Genomic DNA, 19,144 nt, shown 5'->3' on the forward strand with positions numbered 1-19,144 from the left:
GACCGTTTTCTTCTCGGGAGAATTCCGTCAGATCTTATCAGTAATCGCAAAAGGGACGAGAGCAGACGAAATCAAAGCATGTGGCATTGTCAATTAGCAATAACTCCAAAATTAATAAAATAAATGGGAAAGTACGATAGAGAATGCGAAATCACAAGAAAAATTTAAACTTAAAACTAAGTTTAGTGCATTCTCGAAAGCCTTTGAATTCCCCGAACAGATACTTTACCAGTGTCGATACGGACAAAAGGGCAAAAATCGTCGAGTCTCGATTCTCGGGATGGATTAACTACCTGTATACATAATTTGTACGGAACCCTTGGAGCGTGAGTCCTCCTCCGACTTGCTCGGTTTTTCAAACTGATATGATGAGAAACCCAATGTGCCGAGCTTCTCTGTGCGGGTCGTTAACTGTTGTCTGACGACATTGCTACCATGCGTCGTGGAGAACTGTTTCCACAGGCAACAGGAGTGCTGTGACGCCAACACTACAGCTACCAGTATGTATAGTCAGGTTTAAAGTAGTTGACATTTAGCAGCTAGCGTGCTGGAATGGAATAATAACCAAAGAGAGCCTGGCATTGACGACTCCCACACTGCTGGGAAAGGCACTTTGCCTGCCAATCTCACTGGACCGTTCCAAAAGGGCATTCGTGTGTTTAAGTTTCACTTGGCTTAGGAAGTGCAATGGAAGTAGTCGAAAACGGAATACAAGGGAGACACTGTGCAGTTTTAAGCCAAATATGAATTTCAGAATTTTTACATGATCTTTGTAGGAGATACTCTGTAAACTTCATACTTTATACAAAATAAATACTGACAAAATTGCGAAACAGCGACGTACTCCAAAGCTTATGCATATCAAACGCAATGCGATGTGGAACTGTGTAACGACCCGTAGCCGAGCGAAGTACTTCGGTAATCAAGTTAGCGACATATTTCATTGCTATTAACCCCTCCATGTTTGGAGAGCGCTGATTTTTCGAAACTGTTTGCTGAATTAATGAATAACCGCTCCAATTACTAAAAAGACCTTTAGCTAACTACACGACTGGGTATCGCTTTAATATCAAAGCAATTTTATAGTGAAATCAGAAACGGACATTGTACATGCAACCCAACGTTTTCCATCCTTACACTGTTCAAGTATAAATTTAGTGCTTTCATATCTGAGCCCAAACAGTCATATTACGCAAATTATTTATCTATTCATTATGCCATTATGTACAACATCTTGTTCTATTTATAATGTCATTTTGATTTGACTGGGAAATAGCTTCAATATAAAAGCCGAAGCCGGTCATGGACGAAAATTAAGGACTTCCCAGCAGCTCGAGCGGTTATTCATCCCTGCAATATTTCGGCACATTCAGTACTTTCCGAGACACACTGATGAGTTAGAAACTATTTCCCAGGCTGGAAAATTTCGCCCGTTCCAGGAAAATTAACATAATTCTGGCCCCCAATTAAAATGAAGAGATTTTTAACATGTTTAGGGATATTGTACATTTATACCATGCTAATTTCAGATTTTTTACTTGGTTTTTAAGCCGTGGACTTTTGCGGTTTCCTATCGGAGCGGAGGCAGACGGTATCTGTGACGACGCAACTTCGATTTAGAATAGTTAGCACCTGACACTTAAGGTCGAGGCTACAGATTGTTGATAACTGATCCTCTAGTTGCGCATCAGTGTCACAACCTAAAGTGCACTCTCGAAACCAGTCATAGGCGGATTTCTTATTAGACTGTAGGAAACAGGTTTTGAAATTAATAATGAGAGTTACCTCGTTTGCTGTTAACCGGAATGGAGATTTTCCGTGCCACTACAACGTCAAAAATGAATCCTAAACCTCTTCTTGTCTGTAAAAAGAGGCAGTATTCGAAAAATAAAATGTGGAATGTCTCAAACTGGGAAAGAAGACGGGAACTCTATACTGAGTAATGGACCTGCCCACTGCAAGGACGAGCAACACAGTACCAGCGAACGACGTTTATTCTCTTCTACCTTTTTTTGTGATTTCTTGAGAGCGACTACCGAACATCAATTTCCTGCAGCGCCAGTATGGAAATGAATCCTCGATCCGTATCGAGAAACACGGCAGTACCTTTATTACTACAAGTAAACAAGCACGTACTAGGCAGACCGGTTTTTGGCTTTACTGCTGCGAAAATTGGCGAATGAAAAGTTACCGAGGCCGTCGCCTGTTCTGACGTAGTGGACGAGAATCCGTGTTTCGCTGGTTAGGAAGGCGGTGTCTGCGGCAGCCTTCTGCCACGTAATCCTCATTACAAGTGCGAACCTCAGACGTTGGCGCACTATCACTCCGTTTACTTGACGTCAGTATTCGAAACGTTAGGGTGTTACGTATATTTTCGCTTGTCTCCTGCAAGTTTATAGTTCTAGAAAAAGTGCTCTTTAAAAAAATTCGTGTTACCATGCCGAAAGAGAACGAATTTTCTTGGAGAACCCCAACGTTTTAACCCATATGCGGAGGACATCTGTAGAGAGATGGGGGAGGGTTGCGAGAGGAGTTCTAACAGAGACGTCTTCCACCATGAACCATGGACCTTGCCGTTGGTGGGGAGGCTTGCGTGCCTCAGCGATACAGATAGCCGTACCGTAGGTGCAACCATCATGATGCTGTAAACTGAACTTGGATTCGTCCGAAAAAAAGACGTTTCGCCATTCGTGCACCCAGGTTCGTCGTTGAGTACACCATCGCAGGTGCTCCTGTCTGTGACGCAGCGTCAAGGGTAACCGCAGCCATGGTCTCCGAGCTGATGGTCCATGCTGCTGCAAACGTCGTCGAACTGTTCGTGCAGATGGTTGTTGCCTTGCAAACGTCCCCATCTGTTGACTCAGGGATCGAGACGTGGCTGCATGATCCGTTACAGCCATGCGGATAAGATGCCTGTCATCTCGACTGCTAGTGATTCGAGGCCGTTGGGATCCAGCACGGCGTTCCGTATTACCCTCCTGAACCCACCGATTGCATATTCTGCTAACAGTCATTGGATCTCGATGTCGCGATACGATAAACCATAATCGCGATAGGCTACAATCCGACGTTTATCAAAGTCGGAAACGTGATGGTACCCATTTCTCCTCCTTACACGAATCATCACAACGTTTCACCAGGCAAAGCCGGTCAACTGCTGTTTGTGTATGAGAAATCGGTTGGAAACTTTCCTTAAGTCAGCACGTTGTAGGTGTCGCCGCCTGCGCCAACCTAGTGTGAATGCTCTGAAAAGCTAATAATTTGCATATCACAGCATCTTCTTCCTGTCGGTTAAATTTCGCATCTTTAGCACGTCATCTTCGTGGTGAAGCAGTTTTAATGGCCACTAATGTAGGTAAAAAGTGAAAAAAAGATAACGCATTTTCTTCATATAAGGACAGCGGTTTCATGATAAAAGAAGAAAAACCAGGATTTGAACGTTAAAAGGACTGGAACCAGTGCAATGTTCCTATGTAAGAGTTATGTCGACCACTGGTGGCGCCCTCCTTCCCTGTGGAAGTTCATTTGCATAGCGCCGCCAACCGGCACAGACAAGGCGATACAGCAGCTCACTACGGGCACCAGCCAACTCCGGCAGGGTGGTCATTCAAGCGGCCATCTATACTGTGGTGGAGGAGGGCTTTCGTAGTGCAGTTAGACCGTAACAAGTCGTGAGCATTTTCGGGCGTTCGGCGGTCAAGGACTCTCGGCGTGCAAGTAGGCCGTAAATACTGTTAACAAATTTCAATGGGCTTAGTTTCCATAGAAACCGGAAATCATTCGGGAGTAGTGCGTTCTTTTCAACGACGTTTGATCTCTTGCAACTCCCAAAATACTCGACGAAAAAGATTTATAGCAATAATTCGTGATCACAGCCACACAGTATCACTATAACAGCGTGTAAATATGTAAATTAGATGATGGGAAATTATGTAACGCAAAGAGTGACCCGACAGGCAGGAGCTGTGGCTGTAGCTACTCTAGAGTGGACTCTTGTGCTGAAGCGCGCCTCTGCTGAGCGCATGCGCGCTGTGTCTAGCTGACCTGGTATTTTGAGAGGGGGGCGGCGGCGTCCCTAGGGATAAAGGAGGCGGGTCGTGCAGGATTCCGACACAATGGAGGGAGGGGGACGGCTGCTGTCAAGGGGGCGCAGCTGCCCGGACTGGAAACCCTCACCCCACCTCTGTCTGCAGTCAGGCCTGCCTACAAATACAGGCAAGGGAGGAAGGCTCGCAATTTCGTTTACAAAATGTTCTCATAGGAACGATTCTGCTTGGCGTAATGGAGAGTTAGTAGCCTCTTTGTGAGGATTTTCGGTTTGTTGAGAATCCCCACGATTTCCCCTCCTGTGCCTCTCTCTTCATCATACAGTTTGAGAAGCATTTCCATCCAGTGTACTCCCACCTCTGCCTCTTCCCCCCAATGTTTTTTTTCACGTCGACTGCTCCCTGTAGTACCAAGGAAGATTTTCTCTGATGTCCTACGATCCTGTCTCTTCTAGCAGATTGTTCCACATAGTCCTTTCTTCGCCGATTCATCGGAAAATCTCATTTCTTATCAGCGCTCTTAATTTCCACTATCCTTCTGTAACATCATCTCCAACGCTTCACTTCATTTTATTTTTCAGTCTTCACGCACTCCACGATTCACTTTTACCGTGCCTCATACGTACTTTCTGACAATTTCTCTCTCGAAAATATTAAGGACCACGTTTGATGCCACTAGGCCTCTGACGTTTAGGAATGTTCTCCCTGACTGCTAAACTGCTGCTTTTTCCTCCGTGCTTCGCCCGCCATGCATTATTTTACTTCCGCTGTACAGACACCCAACGCAACACCCAGAAAAAAGGGAACAATGTACAAACAGAGATATTCCATGCACACTTGACATGCGATATTGTGCAAGACGCACCACATAACAGAAATAAAATTTCATTGACATCAACTCCGTCTCTGAGACAGGCTGATAACCTTTCACTTTACCCTTACAGGACTTGATTTAACGCCCAAAAATCAACATCTACACAAAACAAGAGTTGTCGCATGTAGTTGATGCGTTAGCTTCACTTCAGCTTTCGAGTGCAACTAAAAGTAGTTGTAGAATGAGATTTTCGTATCTTTTTGTTAAGAAGGACAATAGCAAAGTGCCATCATTTAACATTTTCCGAGACAGGTGGCTTCTCATGGCTATAAACCGAAGACAATAGGTTTGCCTTCTTCACGCATCGATACCAAAGTTTGAATGATCCTGGAAGTTTTTCGTATCACAAGAGCTGAAGACCTTTTTTCCACACTTTCTGGAACAGCGAGTGTATTACTGAATATGACGTATGAAGCTGTTGTTACAGGCGATCAGAAAAGTTATCGATGGATACAGCCATTGATGAGTCAAAATATTATCACCACTGTCCACCTCGAAGTTGAATGCCTCGGTGGTGTTGCGGGCACGTGACACAGTAAGGAAAGAATGTAAGCGGAACAGAGACGAACTGGCAGTCACAATAGCGAAGATACGGGCCCCTAATACGGAAATCCATTGATATAAACGGTTTTGGCAAAGGGCACATTGTTGTGGCGCTGCGGCTGGAAACGATAATCTCTGAAACGGCGAAGCAGGTCGCCTGTTGGAGTACTGCTGTTGTGAACACCTACGAAAAGTAGCTGAAGGATGATTAAATAATGAGTATCCCGTAAGGTATTGGACGACCACGTCAGATCACAAACCGTAGAGATCGGAGGATTGCGCACTGTGTTATCCAGGATAGGCAACCATTTGTGGCAGATCTGACGAAAGACTGCTTCTGTAGGCACAAGTGTTACGGGGCACACCGTTCAAAGGTCATTGTTGAACATGAAGCTTCACATCACACGACCCCTACGTGTTCCTGTGTTGACGCAACGACATCGCCAGTTATGATTGCAGTGGGCACAGCATCACTGAGTTTTCACTGGGGATCGATAGGAACGTGTCGCCTGTCGAATGAATCGCTTTTCTTGTTACACCAGGTCGATGGTTGGGTCCTTATAAGTCGCGATCCAGGCGGAGGGTTGCACAAAACATGTACCGCGCCATCGTCGGTGAAGGATGCTGTGGGGTACATTGAGTTGGGCTTCCACGGGATCCATGATGGTAATCGAAGGTATCATGACAACAGTGAACTACGTGAACATCGTTGCGGATCACATGCATCGCTTCATGCTTGATGTCTTCCCCTAAGGCGATGACATCTTCCAAGCAGGGTAACCGATTACTGTCTGTGTTGCAAGGTCAGAATCGTTCAATGGGTCCGCAGCTCGTGGTCTAGTGGTTAACGTTGCTACCTCTGGATTACAGGGTCCCGTGTTCGATTCCCTGCTGGGTTGGGGATTTTCTGTGCCCGGGGACTGGGTGTTTGTGTTGTCCTCATGATTCCATCATCATTCATAACAGTGGCTAGACTGGACTGTACACAGATTGGCAATGTGTACGGGCGTTGAAGACCGCGCAGTTGAGCGCCCCGCAAACCAATAATCATTATCGTCATCATCAGCATCATCATCGTTCTACGATGGTTTGAGGGGCGTTATATAGTGAACTGACCTTAATGTCTTGGCCAGCAAATGCGCCTGATCGGAACCCATTCGAACACATATCGTGCACCAGCTGCGTACCCGCAAACAACCATTCCGTAATTTCTTGACCTGTGCGTAGATATCTGTGCTACACACTTCTGGAATTCTGTCAAGGACTTGTAGAATCCATGTCTAGCAGAAACTCTGTTGTACTGTGTTTTAAAAGTGGAAGAACACGCCATTAAACATGTGGTTATAATGTTTAGGTTCATCGGTGTATCTTGTATAGGACGGCCATGAGCTTCGCAATCATGCTGCTGCTCTCTGTTAGGAATATTAGGAATATGAATAAATAGTTTTTTTTCTGAGAACCTGGGATTTTGCATAAGGGAGGGCGGCAGCTGATCTACACAGATATCTAATATGTAAGAAGCATTGCGTGATGAGTCAACATTGAAGGTTCCTAACCAGATTTGTTAGAGGCGGCCGGAAACATGTTTACCGAGGAGCTAACCCACTGCACAAGGTATAATACGGGTGGAAGAGAACGGCAGGTCTCCGTGGATCCAATACCAGGGCAGTAGCTGATGTGTAAGAGGATGGTTGGCTCGGGTAACAGTGAAAAGGTCAGTGAATCGAATCGTGTAGCAGATTTTAGTTCTATAACCTAACCAGAATTTGATTGGAACGTCCTGAGATATCAAACAAAAGTAACGAAGTTCAGGGAGCGAGGAGATTAAAAATTATAGACGTAGACTTGAATACTGTTAGCAGATTTAGATAGATGTAGGTTGCAAGAATATAGGCTTCCACGAAAACTAGCCTGCGGGCTACTGCCACTATTGCTACTAATCAAAGGAAGTAATTCAGTTAAACTATCTGCTTCTCTTAGTGTCTGAACCAAATTGGTAGACATTGCAGAATAAGGAAAAGCACTAATGATAAAATCAGTAATTTTGTGGGTAAATATTTACGACCGTCAAGTGTGTGTTGAATTGTGTGTGAATTCCTAAGGGACCAAACTGCTTAGGTCATCAGTTCCTAGATTTACACGCTACTTAAACTAACACACACACGCCCATGCCCGTGGGAGGACTCGAACCTCCGGCGTGAGGGGCTATCAAGTACTTGAAGAAAAGGTAACTGCTTTAGAACCACTCCCAATCATTCACGTCAATTTGTTAACAAGTAGCACGCTAAATCGGTAATCAATAAAACTTTCTGGTAGATTAAAGCTGTGTGTCGGACCGAGACTCGAACTCGGGACCTTTGTCTATCGCGGGCAAGTGCTCTACCAACTGAGCTACCCAAGTACGACTCACGACCCGTCATCACAGAAGCTCTTCTGCGAAACTTGCATAACTAGCACTTCTGGAGGATGTTTCCAGAATGATATTTTCACTCTGCAGCGGAGCGAGCTCTGATATGAAACTTTCTGGTAGATTAAAACTGCCGGGTTCTTGGGTAGCTCGGTAGAGCACTTGACGGCGAAAGGCGAAGGTCCCGAGTTCGAGCCTCGGTGCGGCACACAGTTTTAATCTGCCAGGAAGTTTCATATTAGCAAACGCTCCGCCGCAGAGTGAAAGTCTCATTCTGGTAATCCTTATTTAAAATGAACCGTGCCACAAGCTGGGGGCTGGCGAGCGGCAGCAGGTATGGCTGTACTGACCCTAAGTAGCATTTGAAGAAAAGAATTTTGAGCCACCAGCTGTACGTGTACACCTTTATTCTCAACCGGTTTCAGTTTCAGCAAACATCATCACGGAGAATAACGGTGTGTATGTAAAGCTGGTGGATCAAAATGCTTTTCTTAAAAAAAATTCAGACGAAGCTGCGGGTGCAGAAAATTAAAGCACTTCAGTACATCAGATCAGTGGATGCTGCTTCTAGTTGACACTTGCGATTTCCAGTACATCAGACTTCTTTTCGGATCAATGTGACGTGGAGAAAGTACTTTGTCTTTCTTCATTTCGCCGCTCGCACTTTTTTAACAGCTTCTGCTCAAGCATTTTCTCTGCTATTGCTCCATCGTCAGTAGGTTTCCTTCATTTAATTATTTCCAAGTTACGTTACTTGTGTGAATGTCCGCCCTGGGCAGAACTGGCGTATTTGGCGTGCAGCAGATCCGACCTTTTGCTTCACCATTGGGTATTGGTCTAAGTGTGTGACGTTGACGTCTTTCGTTCCGTTGTGCTGACACATTCAGAGAACCGGTCCAGTACACTCTTATCACTTAAAGCAGCTTTGTTTCTCAGAGAATAAATTGCAGGTCACTTCTACAGCGGAGTGCTGTACGCGTAATGCTATAGCGGCCTCGTAGATCGCAATAGTTAGCAGAGATGATGACGCTTGCACACGATTTATTAAAGTGGAGAGCTGCATGAAACAAGCCTTAAAACCAAAGACAACGATTACTACTACTACTACTACTGACGTTTTCCAAGAAACCTCAACAAATGTACAGCGCGATCCATATAAACCTGAACTTCTTTAGTGAGTCATAATCTCCTTCGGAAAGCTCGTGTAACGGAAAATGTTGTTTTAATGATCTTAGTAGCTCTGGAAGAATCAGAAATAGCGTACCATGTTGGCAAGTTGACTGTCGTTTCTGCGCATTAGCTCCTTTGTCCTGTATGATTTCGCGCTTGCTCGGCTTTTTTTCTTGTGGAGGGTATCTTCAAGCCGCGCGGGATTAGCCGAGCGGTCTAACGCGCTGCAGTCATGGACTGTGCGGCTGATCACGGCGGAGCTTCGAGTCCTCCCTCGGGCATGGGTGTGTGTGTGTGTGTTTGTCCTTAGGATAATTTAGGTTAAGTAGTGTGTAAGCTTAGGGACTGATGACCTTAGCAGTTAAGTCCCATAAGATTTCACACACATTTGAACATTTTTGGTATCTTTAAAAGCCGAATGTACAAGAAGAGACCATGAACAACTGCAGAATTCCGTGAGGCTATTACGCACGAAATAAGCAATGCTGGTGAGGATACACTTCACACAACGTCGAAGAATATGGTGAGACGATTGGTTCAAATGTTATGACCCATTAAAGTAGTTGAAGTTTATTTGGCTCTCACTGTATGTGTACACTGTGTTGTTCACGCAGTTTTGCAGGATGTCTTACGCACAGCACTAAAGGTGGCGGGCGGCGATTAAATGACGTCATGATTTTTGTTGTTGTTGACAGGTGGGCGCCTACTGCTACGCCGAGCTGGGCTGCATGATCTCAAAGAGCGGCGCCGACTACGCGTACATCATGGAGACGTTCGGACCGTTTCTGGCGTTCGTGCGGCTCTGGATCGAGTGCATGATCGTGCGGCCTTGCTCGCAGGCGATCGTGGCGCTCACGTTCAGCGTGTACGTGCTCAAGCCCTTCTTCCCGGAGTGCGATCCGCCGGACGACGCTGGCCGCCTGCTCGCCGTGTGCTGCATCAGTGAGTACCCAGTCCTACTGCATCATCTCCAGTCTGGCACTACTCCTCCAAAATACAAAAGTTTTGTACTGTTGTGCCTTCACTTCGTCTACAGCTACAAATACACTGCTCGAGCCACCATAAACTGCCTGGCGAAGGATGCTAGTCTTTCCTTTCCCTCTTCCACTGGCAAATGGAGCGAGGGAAAAAGACTGTGTACATGCTTCCGCACGAGCCGACATTTCTTTTGTCTTCAGATTCTTATGCGAGATGGATGTTGGTGGCAGAACGATCGTGCTGCAGACAGTCGCAAGTTGCGGTTCTACAGGCATACTCAGTAGAGTTTCGGGTTCGGGGAAAGAACTTCTCCCCTCCCCCCCTCCCCTCCTCCGCATCATGTATTCCCATTCGAAATCGCAGAGCATTTCCGTTACACAGGCATGTCGACCGAGCCTAGCGGTAAGATATACAGCGACACGCCTCTAAATTGCTTCCTTGTCTTCTAGTAAAACAGAGGCGATTTATGGCGTTCCCCAAGTAGTGTTATAGGCCCTCCCTTTACTATTCGTTATCTATATAAACGATGTGGGAGACAATCTGAGGAGCCGTCTTAGATTGTTTTCAGATGACGCCGTCGTTTACCGACTAGTAAAGTCATCAGAACATCAAAACAAATTGTAAAGAGATTTAGAAAAGATACTGAATGGTGCGAAATTTGGCAATTGATCCTAAATAACGAAAAGTGTGAGGTAATCGTCATGAGTGCTAAAAGGAATCCGTTAAACCCCGGTTACACGATAATTCAGTCAAGTCTAAAGGCTGCAAATTCAACTAATTACAATTACGAACAACTTAAATTGGAGGGAACACATAGAAAATGTTGAGTGTTACAGATGTACTAAAGAGACTGCCTACACTACGCTTTTCCGTTCTCTTTTAGAATACTGCTGCGCGGTGTGGAATCCTTACCAGATGACTGACGGAGTACATCGAAAAAGTTTAAAGAGTGGCGGCACGTATTGTATTATCGAGAAATGGGGGGGGGGGGGGGGGGGAGGAGGAGAGTGTCACTGAAATGATAAGATTTGGGATGGACATCATTAAAACAAAAGCGTGTTACGTTGTGGGGGAATCTTCTCACAAAATTTCAATCGCCAACTTCCTCCTCCGAAGGCGAAATATTTTATTGACGCCGACATACACAGGGAGAAACGATCACCATGAAATCAGCTCACACGGAAAGATACAGGTGTTCGTTCTTTCCGCGCGCTGTACGAGATTGGAATAATAGAGAATTGTGTAGGTGGTTCGATGATCCCTCTACCAGGCACTTAAATGAGATTTGCAGAGCATCTATGTAGATGTACATTTCATCCGAGCTGATGGGTCGACTGGGTCGCATATCTGTTCCGTCTGCGGTCTCTTTTATAGTCCTATATGAGGTACGCCTCCATAGAACTCTTCCAAAACACTGAAGTAGATTATTCGCTTTCCCTGCAACAGCCATTAAGTGCTCCTGCCACTTCATGTCGCCCTGCAGCGTTCAGCGTTACACTTTCATATTTAACGGACGCAACTGTGTAAAGTAGTGCACCGCTGACACTATATTACAAAGCTGAAAGATGGTTTTTCCTACTCATTCGCATTAAACTCATTTTTTTTTCTAAATTTATAGTGCGTTGGCATTCACCACACCAAATAGATACACTTTCTAAGTCATCCTGTATCCTCCTCAAACTTCGCGTAGACTTGCAGTTTGCTGCTCATTCTATCCGTCAGGTCGTTTGCCTACACAAAGAGCAAGAGCGGTCCTGTAACACTTCATTGGTGCACTCCTTACGGTAACTTTCTCTGTGACGTTGATGACGACTTGGGGCGTTTATCACTTAACGTTTTCGTGTCAGTCATATCCACGCTATAGCCTCGATTTCGTTTTACATAAATAAAAACCTTTCCAGACATAATACAATTATTTTACTTCGTCTAACATTTTTCTTCGCTAAAGGTGGAAGATGGCCAAGCGAAGAAATTTTAAAATTAGCAGTAATGTGATTCCCGCACATTGGTTTTTCATCACAGTCTGTAAATAATTTTATCAAAGTCTATGGCTCAGCAGAAGTAGATTCTTGCACTCTCTACATCGATGAAAAACTCGTCCCTGTGCTGGGAAGCACTCACTACTACTTTGTCGTAAATTCTGCAAATGCTTTGCAAGGCGGTTAGTAAGTAGTATGTGAAAGTCCTGTCTACGCAGGTACAGGTACTGTACATTCTGAAGTCTGGAAATGAAAAGCGGTTGCCGTTTGAGAAACATCGCCGCTATAGTTGTACGTTCTTCATTGCAGCTTCTTCCACTTCTAAGTTACCGTGCCACACTCAGACTGTGCTGCAGCTCGTAAATGTTAACTGCCACGTTTCGATCTTTGCAATCCAAGAGTTGATTTTTTCCAGCCATCGCACAGCATCGCCAAATACTGATATTTCGTGAACCGAAAAAAAAACAAAAACTGATTGTTTTTAAAATAAAAAGCGGTTATATGTCAGCCATGCCTCTCCATAAGCAAAATGTCGTCTTTCCGGAACCTCCCCCCCCCCTCTCTCTCTCTTTCTCTTTCTCTTTCTCTTTCTCTCTCTCTCTCTCTCTCTCTCTCTCCCTCTCTCTCTCTCTCTCTCTCTCTCCCTCTCTCTCTCCCTCTCTCTCTGGTATTGACGGCGTCCCTTGGCAGACTGCTCGTGCGTCTGCCCCCGTCTGGAGGGCGCATCGCCAGACAAAAGGGTCGTGCGTTACCAGACTAACTACTGTCTGAGTGTCTGGTGCCAGGGCGTTTGTACTAGGTCACTGCCGCAGAATGAAGCTGCCTGTGCAACAGATATGCTCGACATTACTGAAATACTTACTTTGCTTTCTACCTTCTAAAATGCTCTATAAATACCTACTTTAAAGGAACTGAGAACTACGTAAAAAGCAAGGCATCTTTATTACCCTTTATGTACCGTACCGTAACAAATCTCTACCTCCACGAGGAGGGCTTTGTGCAGAAAATATGATCTGGTTTGGGTACACTGCAAACAGCAACTATAGTTCCGTAAGTTTTGACTTTGCCTGATCTTGCAATAAATGAAATAACGATCGAAACGTGACTGTTTACCGGTGCGTTAGTAACATAGTGACAGAAGCAGGAAAACAATATTGCAGATTAGGTGTATTTGTATTGTTGCTGACAAGACAGTAAGTTAACCAAAATTAAAGCTAATTCTTTGTATATGTGTCAATCAGCCTAGAGTACTGTTCAGTTTCCTCATCTTTATTGCTATCTCCTCTGTGGGAGGGGTGGTATAAGCAGGTCGAGTGGCAGCTCTTTGTCAGCCTGACCAGCCACCGCCCTCGTCTGGGGAGTCGTTTTACGCCAGCCGCTGGGGATGGCCTCAAATTCATTACGGGCTGCCGGAGCGCGCTGGCATCTGCGGAATTCTGCGAGCCTCTGCTGGCGATCGGGTCACCACGGAGGTGGGGACGGGGGTGGGGGGCACGCCCTGGAGTCTCCAGAGCTGGCACACAGGCAGCCACGTGGCGAGGTCACGTTCTAGACCGAAAGCAGCTGCGAACGGGGACACGTAAGTCGAGCACCGTGTTCTCCAACTCTGTACTCTAAAAGAGTTTGTTATGGCTTACCGAACAAATTACGTAGTAATAAATTACCGAATGCTCGTTAAACATTTTAATCATGTTTCATTTATTATGTACCAAGTTGCTTTTCATCGAATTTCGTGTTCAGGTTCCAGCCCGTAACGCCTCCTATTGCTGCTTACTGGAAACTTCCACGATCAGCGGAAGTCTAATGTCCTTTTTCTCTGCTCAGCCACTATTCTTCACCTCGTCGATATACGTGAAAGCGAGGCGACACACCACTGTTTGTTATTGCATTCATTATTTGTTGATAATGTCCGCTTTTTTCACTAATTTGAGTCTGTATTGGGGGTTAAACAAACCTTTTTTGAAGTCTCTTTCGTTAATAAGTTTAGGTTCTAATTATTACTATCGTCTAGCTGCGTTGTTTAGCAGTTGCTACCAAAGATACTCATTAACACTTACTAGGCACCCGATTCGCGTTTCGAAATGAATTGATATCCTTGATCAGCGTGGCACATGTTCACGGAATTAATTCCTTCAAAAGACACACGGTTCATTTGACACAGCACGATGTTTTGTCCGAAAAGATGTTTCCCTTCAATATTAATAAACTATTATTATTATTATTATTAATATCATCATCATCCAGAGATTATCCAATACACGGTCACTTCTCGTGATACATTGTTCGAACTCGTAGGACACTACAGCTTTTCCTTAACTCTGTTTTTATTAACACAGTTTCTTTGATATGATTCACTACTATGAATGGTTACATTTTAGCTGGACAATAAATGTCCAGATAGGGTCAAAATCGCAACTAAAGTTGACTTGTGATGTCTGAGAAGTATCTTCGCCAACAACTGAAGTTCTTAAACTGGAATTAATGAAATGTCGTGTGGCGAGGGCCTCCCGTCGGGTAGACCGTTCGCCTGGTGCAGGTCTTCCGCGTTGACGCCATTTCGGCGACCTGCGCGTCGATGGGGATGAAATGATGATGATTAGGACAACACAACACCCAGTCCCTGAGCGGAGAAAATCTCCGACCCAGCCGGGAATCGAACCCGGGACCTTAGGATTGACATTCCGTCACGCTGACCATTCAGCTACCGGAGCCGGACAACTGGAGTTAATGATATCGATTTTTAACTTATTGAGATGTTCGCTGTATGTCATTTATCTCAGTTCTGTCAGTTTTCATACTTTTGACAATAAATTAAACGAACAAAAATTTACCTTTAACTAGTCCGGCTTCCACTGAATTTCACTATTTCACACAGTGGCGCATGAACTTAGGAGACATGAATACTCGCGACACTAAAATCTCGAACACACACTCCCAAGCGCTAAAGACATTAACAGTACGTTCGGTGGGTTTATATGATAGTTGTGAAACAAAAGGGACTTTCGTTAGAAACTTTTTGAATAAGGCCTGTTGCTACTTTGCGTATATAATAACACTCTATTCCATTGGCTCTTATTAGTCTCTTATTTAATTTTCTCTACTATAAAACGGGAATTGATGGTTTCATATGAAATGTGGAAATTTTTCATGTCCAGTTCGAAAAAATTTTAGTTTCAAAAAAGATCAGATATGTAACGAAGAGTTACAAGCCCTGCATGTTAGCAAAAACATGGTTCAAATGCCTCTGAGCACTATGTGACAACTTCTGAGGTCATCAGTCCCCTAGAACTTAGAACTACTTAAACCTAACTAAACTAAGGACATCACACACATCCATCCCCGAGGCAGGATTCGAACCTGCGACCGTAGCAGTCGCGCGGTTCCAGACTGTAGCGCCTAGAACCGCTCGGCCACTCCGGCCGGCTGCATGTTAGCACCCGCCTCCCCAAAATCAAAAATCGCAACTTAAGTTTTCTGAACAGTAGCTTAGATTTCGGACGTTTTCTAAGGCCACGGTGGAACTATTGTCGTTTATGGATTTCAGAGCTGACATTGTTCCTATAGTTTACTTGTGATTCAATATTAAAATAATTTTTTTTTGCTTAGAGACATAAATTTGATTTCCCTTTAATATATCTATAGGTTCACCTGTCTAGCACCTCTCTGAAGGCTAGTAAAGGCACAGGAGAGGAAATCGTGGCGAGCCGCATCAAACCAGTCAGACGACTGAAGACTCAAAAAAAGGAAAAAAAGAAGCTTTTTCCATTACTCTTGGCATTATTTCAAGGAAAGAAAAGGCAACAATAGTTCAAAAAATAGCAATGAATGTACCAACCGAAGTTACATATTATGAGATACTCCTTTAATATTTCTGCTAGAATGGCTACCGCAGTTTGTGATCTCGAAGGACCCTAAAAGTAAAAGTCGATGCACGGTTTCCGTCGTGTACTATACGCGATACATTCGCATGACTTCATGTAAAAAGAGGATCTAGCCCACTTGCCCAGAGTAGCCGACTGAGTCAGATGGTTCAAACGGCTCTGAGAATTAGAACTACTTAAACCTAACTAACCTAAGTGCACATACATCCATGCCCGAGGCAGGATTCGAACCTGCGACGATAGCAGTTCGATTGAGACAAGAAAGTTGTTCGTGTAAAAGGGACTTAAAGGAGTCCTCGCACGGGATGAGAAAGTGTTTGTGAACGAGGAGGTGGTCGAATTTTGTGACATTACAACATTGAGTTTCACGTTGCACAACACACCGTAGTGTGAAAGACTGAATAAGAGCCAACCGCTGTGGCCGAGCGGTTCTAGGCTCTTCAGTCCGGAACCGTGCTGCAGCTACGGTCGCAAGTTCGAATCCTGCCTCGGTCATAGATGTGTGTGATGTCCTTGGATTAGTTAGGTTTAAGTAGTTCTAAGTCTAGGGGACTGATGACCTCAGATGTTAAGTCCCATATTGCTTAGAGCCATTTGAACCATTTGAACCGAATAAGAAAAGTCAGATTTTTGTTTAGTAGAGAGGCATGTGGCCAATAAAAGATGAGAGATCGCATTCTATGTCACAAGCAGAACTTGAGAGAGAGCAAATGGGATTTCGCAGTTTCCAGTTGAACCTCTTGTTTGATGGGTTTTAGAACTTGCGAATAAATGCTGTTTCAAACGACCAGTACATTGTGGATGTTTTTAAATCGTTATTTTTGATACGGTTTGTTATAATTATACATCTACAGTCACATGATTACTCTGCAATTCACAATTAGGTTGACGACAGAAGATTTGTCGAACCACGTTAAAGCTACTTCCCTACCGCTCCACTCTAGATCAGCGCGAGGAAAGAACAAACACTTAAATTTTTCCGCGCGAGCTCTGATTTTTCTTCTTTTGCTGTGATTATAATTTCTGACTACATAGAGGGAAGTCACCAAAATATTTTCACACTCTGAGGAGAAAGTTGGTGATTGAAATTTCATGAGAAGTTCCTGCTGCATTTGTTTTAATCAATGCCAGCCTAATTCTTGTATTATATCCGTAGCACTCTTTGCCCTATTTCGTGATAATACAAAACGAGCTGCCCTTCATTGAACTTTTTCGATGTTCTCCGTCAACCTTATCTGACGCCGATCCCACAACGCGCAGCAGTACTGAAGAAGCTAGCGGACAAGCGTCGTGTAAACAGTATCTATTCCGAAGTATTTAGTTGAGTTTACAGCCTACAGATTCGTGTGATTTATCGTGTAACCCAATTGTAACAGATTTCTTTTAATACTCTTGTGGATGACTTTACACTTTTCATTATTTAGGGTCAATTGGCACTTTTCACTTGTCTAAATCAGTTTGCAATTTGTTTCGATCATCTGTTGATTTTTAGAAGACGATAAATGACAGTATAATCTGCAAATAATCTGAGGGCTGCATAGTTTGCCTCCTACGTCGTTTGTGTAGATCAGGAATAGCAGAAGGCATAAAACACTTCATCTGGGTACGTCGGATATTACTTGTGTTTTATTCGATGACTACCTGTATATTATAACGAACTGTGACCTTTCTGAGAGGTAATTACTAGTCCAGTCACACAACTGAGATGATACTCCATAGACACGCAATTTGTAAGGAACGGTGTCAAAATCCTTATGAAAATTTAAAAATACGGAATTAATCTCAAATCCCTTGTTGACAGCCCTCATTACGTCTTGAGAATAAAGTGATACTTGTGTTTCACAAGAAGGATATTTTCTTAATCCGTGTTGGATATTCGTCAATAAGCTGTTTTCTTCGAGGCAAGACATAGCGGTAAGTTATACAGATTCAGCGTATTGTAGTGGCTAGAGCAACTGAGCTACGAAGTGTAGAAGGTTCGCGTCTTGCTATAACGACAGAAATTAATTCTTCAGTTTTGCGTTTTCTAAAAGATTGTGAGTGTTTTAATTTAAACCAATTATGTTCTGTAGTATTGTATTGTATGTTAACTGGGGACCTAGAAACGACGGAGAGGCTCCATCCCCACCGCAGCCGCAGTGGTCCACAACCTCACGACGACTACCGCAGTCCACTTCACCCCTCCGCCGCCCCACACCGAACCCAGGGTGATTGTGCGGTTTGGTCCCCAGTGGACCCCCCTCCCCCTCCAGAGAACGTCTCACACCAGACGAGTGTAACCCCTATATTTGCGTGGTAGAGTAGTCGTGGAGAACTTGTTTGCGCAGCAATCTCCGACATAGTGTAGCTGAGGCGGAATAAAGGGACCCAGCCCGTATTCGCCGAGGCAGATGGAAAACCGCCTAAAAACCATCCACAGACTGGCCGGCTCACCGGACCTCGACACAAGTCCGCCGGGCGGATTCGTGCCGGGGACCAGGCGTTACACCGATCGGCTAACTGGGCGGGCTAGCTCTGTTGTACTCGAAGTTATGTAAATAAGAGCGCTGTGTCTCAGGAGTGAGTTTGTTCCATTTTGCGGACAAGTCGAGGAACATGGAGCAACGAACTGCCAGACAGCTTATTCACCTCCGGTGTCACAGCCGCAAATTTATTGGAGGGCAATTCCGGAAAAAGTTAATACATCCACTTACAGGTTTCCAGTTCACGCAAGATTTATTTTTGCAACAGTGCATATGGAGTATATAAAATGATTGCATTTACACATCAATAGTCTAAGTGGTTCTAAGGTACCAGGTATCGATCCGTCCTGAAACACCCACACACTAATATCTACATCTACATCCATACTCCGCAAGCCACCTGACGGTGTGTGGCGGAGGGTACCCTGAGTACCTCTATCGGTTCTCCCTTCTATTCCAGTCTCGTACTGTTCGTAGAAAGGATTGTCTGTATGCTTCTGTGTGGGCTCTAATCTCTCGGATTTTATCCTCATGGTCTCTTCGCGAGATATACGTAGGAAGGAGCAATATACTGCTGGACTCTTCGGTGAAGGTATGTTCTCGAAACTTTAACAAAAGCCCGTACCGAGCTACTGAGTGTCTCTCCTGCAGAGTCTTCCACTGGAGTTTATCTATTATCTCCGTAACGCTTTCGCGATTACTAAATTATCCTGTAACGAAGCGCGCTGCTCTCCGTTGGATCTTCTCTATCTCTTCTATCAACCCTATCTGGTACGGATCCCACACCGCTGAGCAGTATTCAAG

General features: G+C 44.5%; 1 protein-coding gene across 1 annotated transcript in view; it reads left to right on the forward strand.

Moving 5' to 3' along the window:
- LOC126253006 (large neutral amino acids transporter small subunit 1) overlaps positions 1 to 19,144 on the forward strand; it is a 389,967-nt gene that overhangs the window by 128,111 nt on the left and 242,712 nt on the right. The window contains exon 2 of the mRNA XM_049954057.1: positions 9,736 to 9,982. Within this exon, the coding sequence (XP_049810014.1) occupies positions 9,736 to 9,982 (247 nt within the window). The remainder of the gene's footprint in view (positions 1 to 9,735; positions 9,983 to 19,144) is intronic.

Source organism: Schistocerca nitens, chromosome 4, assembly GCF_023898315.1.
Source record: "Schistocerca nitens isolate TAMUIC-IGC-003100 chromosome 4, iqSchNite1.1, whole genome shotgun sequence".
NCBI classification, from domain to species: domain Eukaryota; kingdom Metazoa; phylum Arthropoda; class Insecta; order Orthoptera; family Acrididae; genus Schistocerca; species Schistocerca nitens.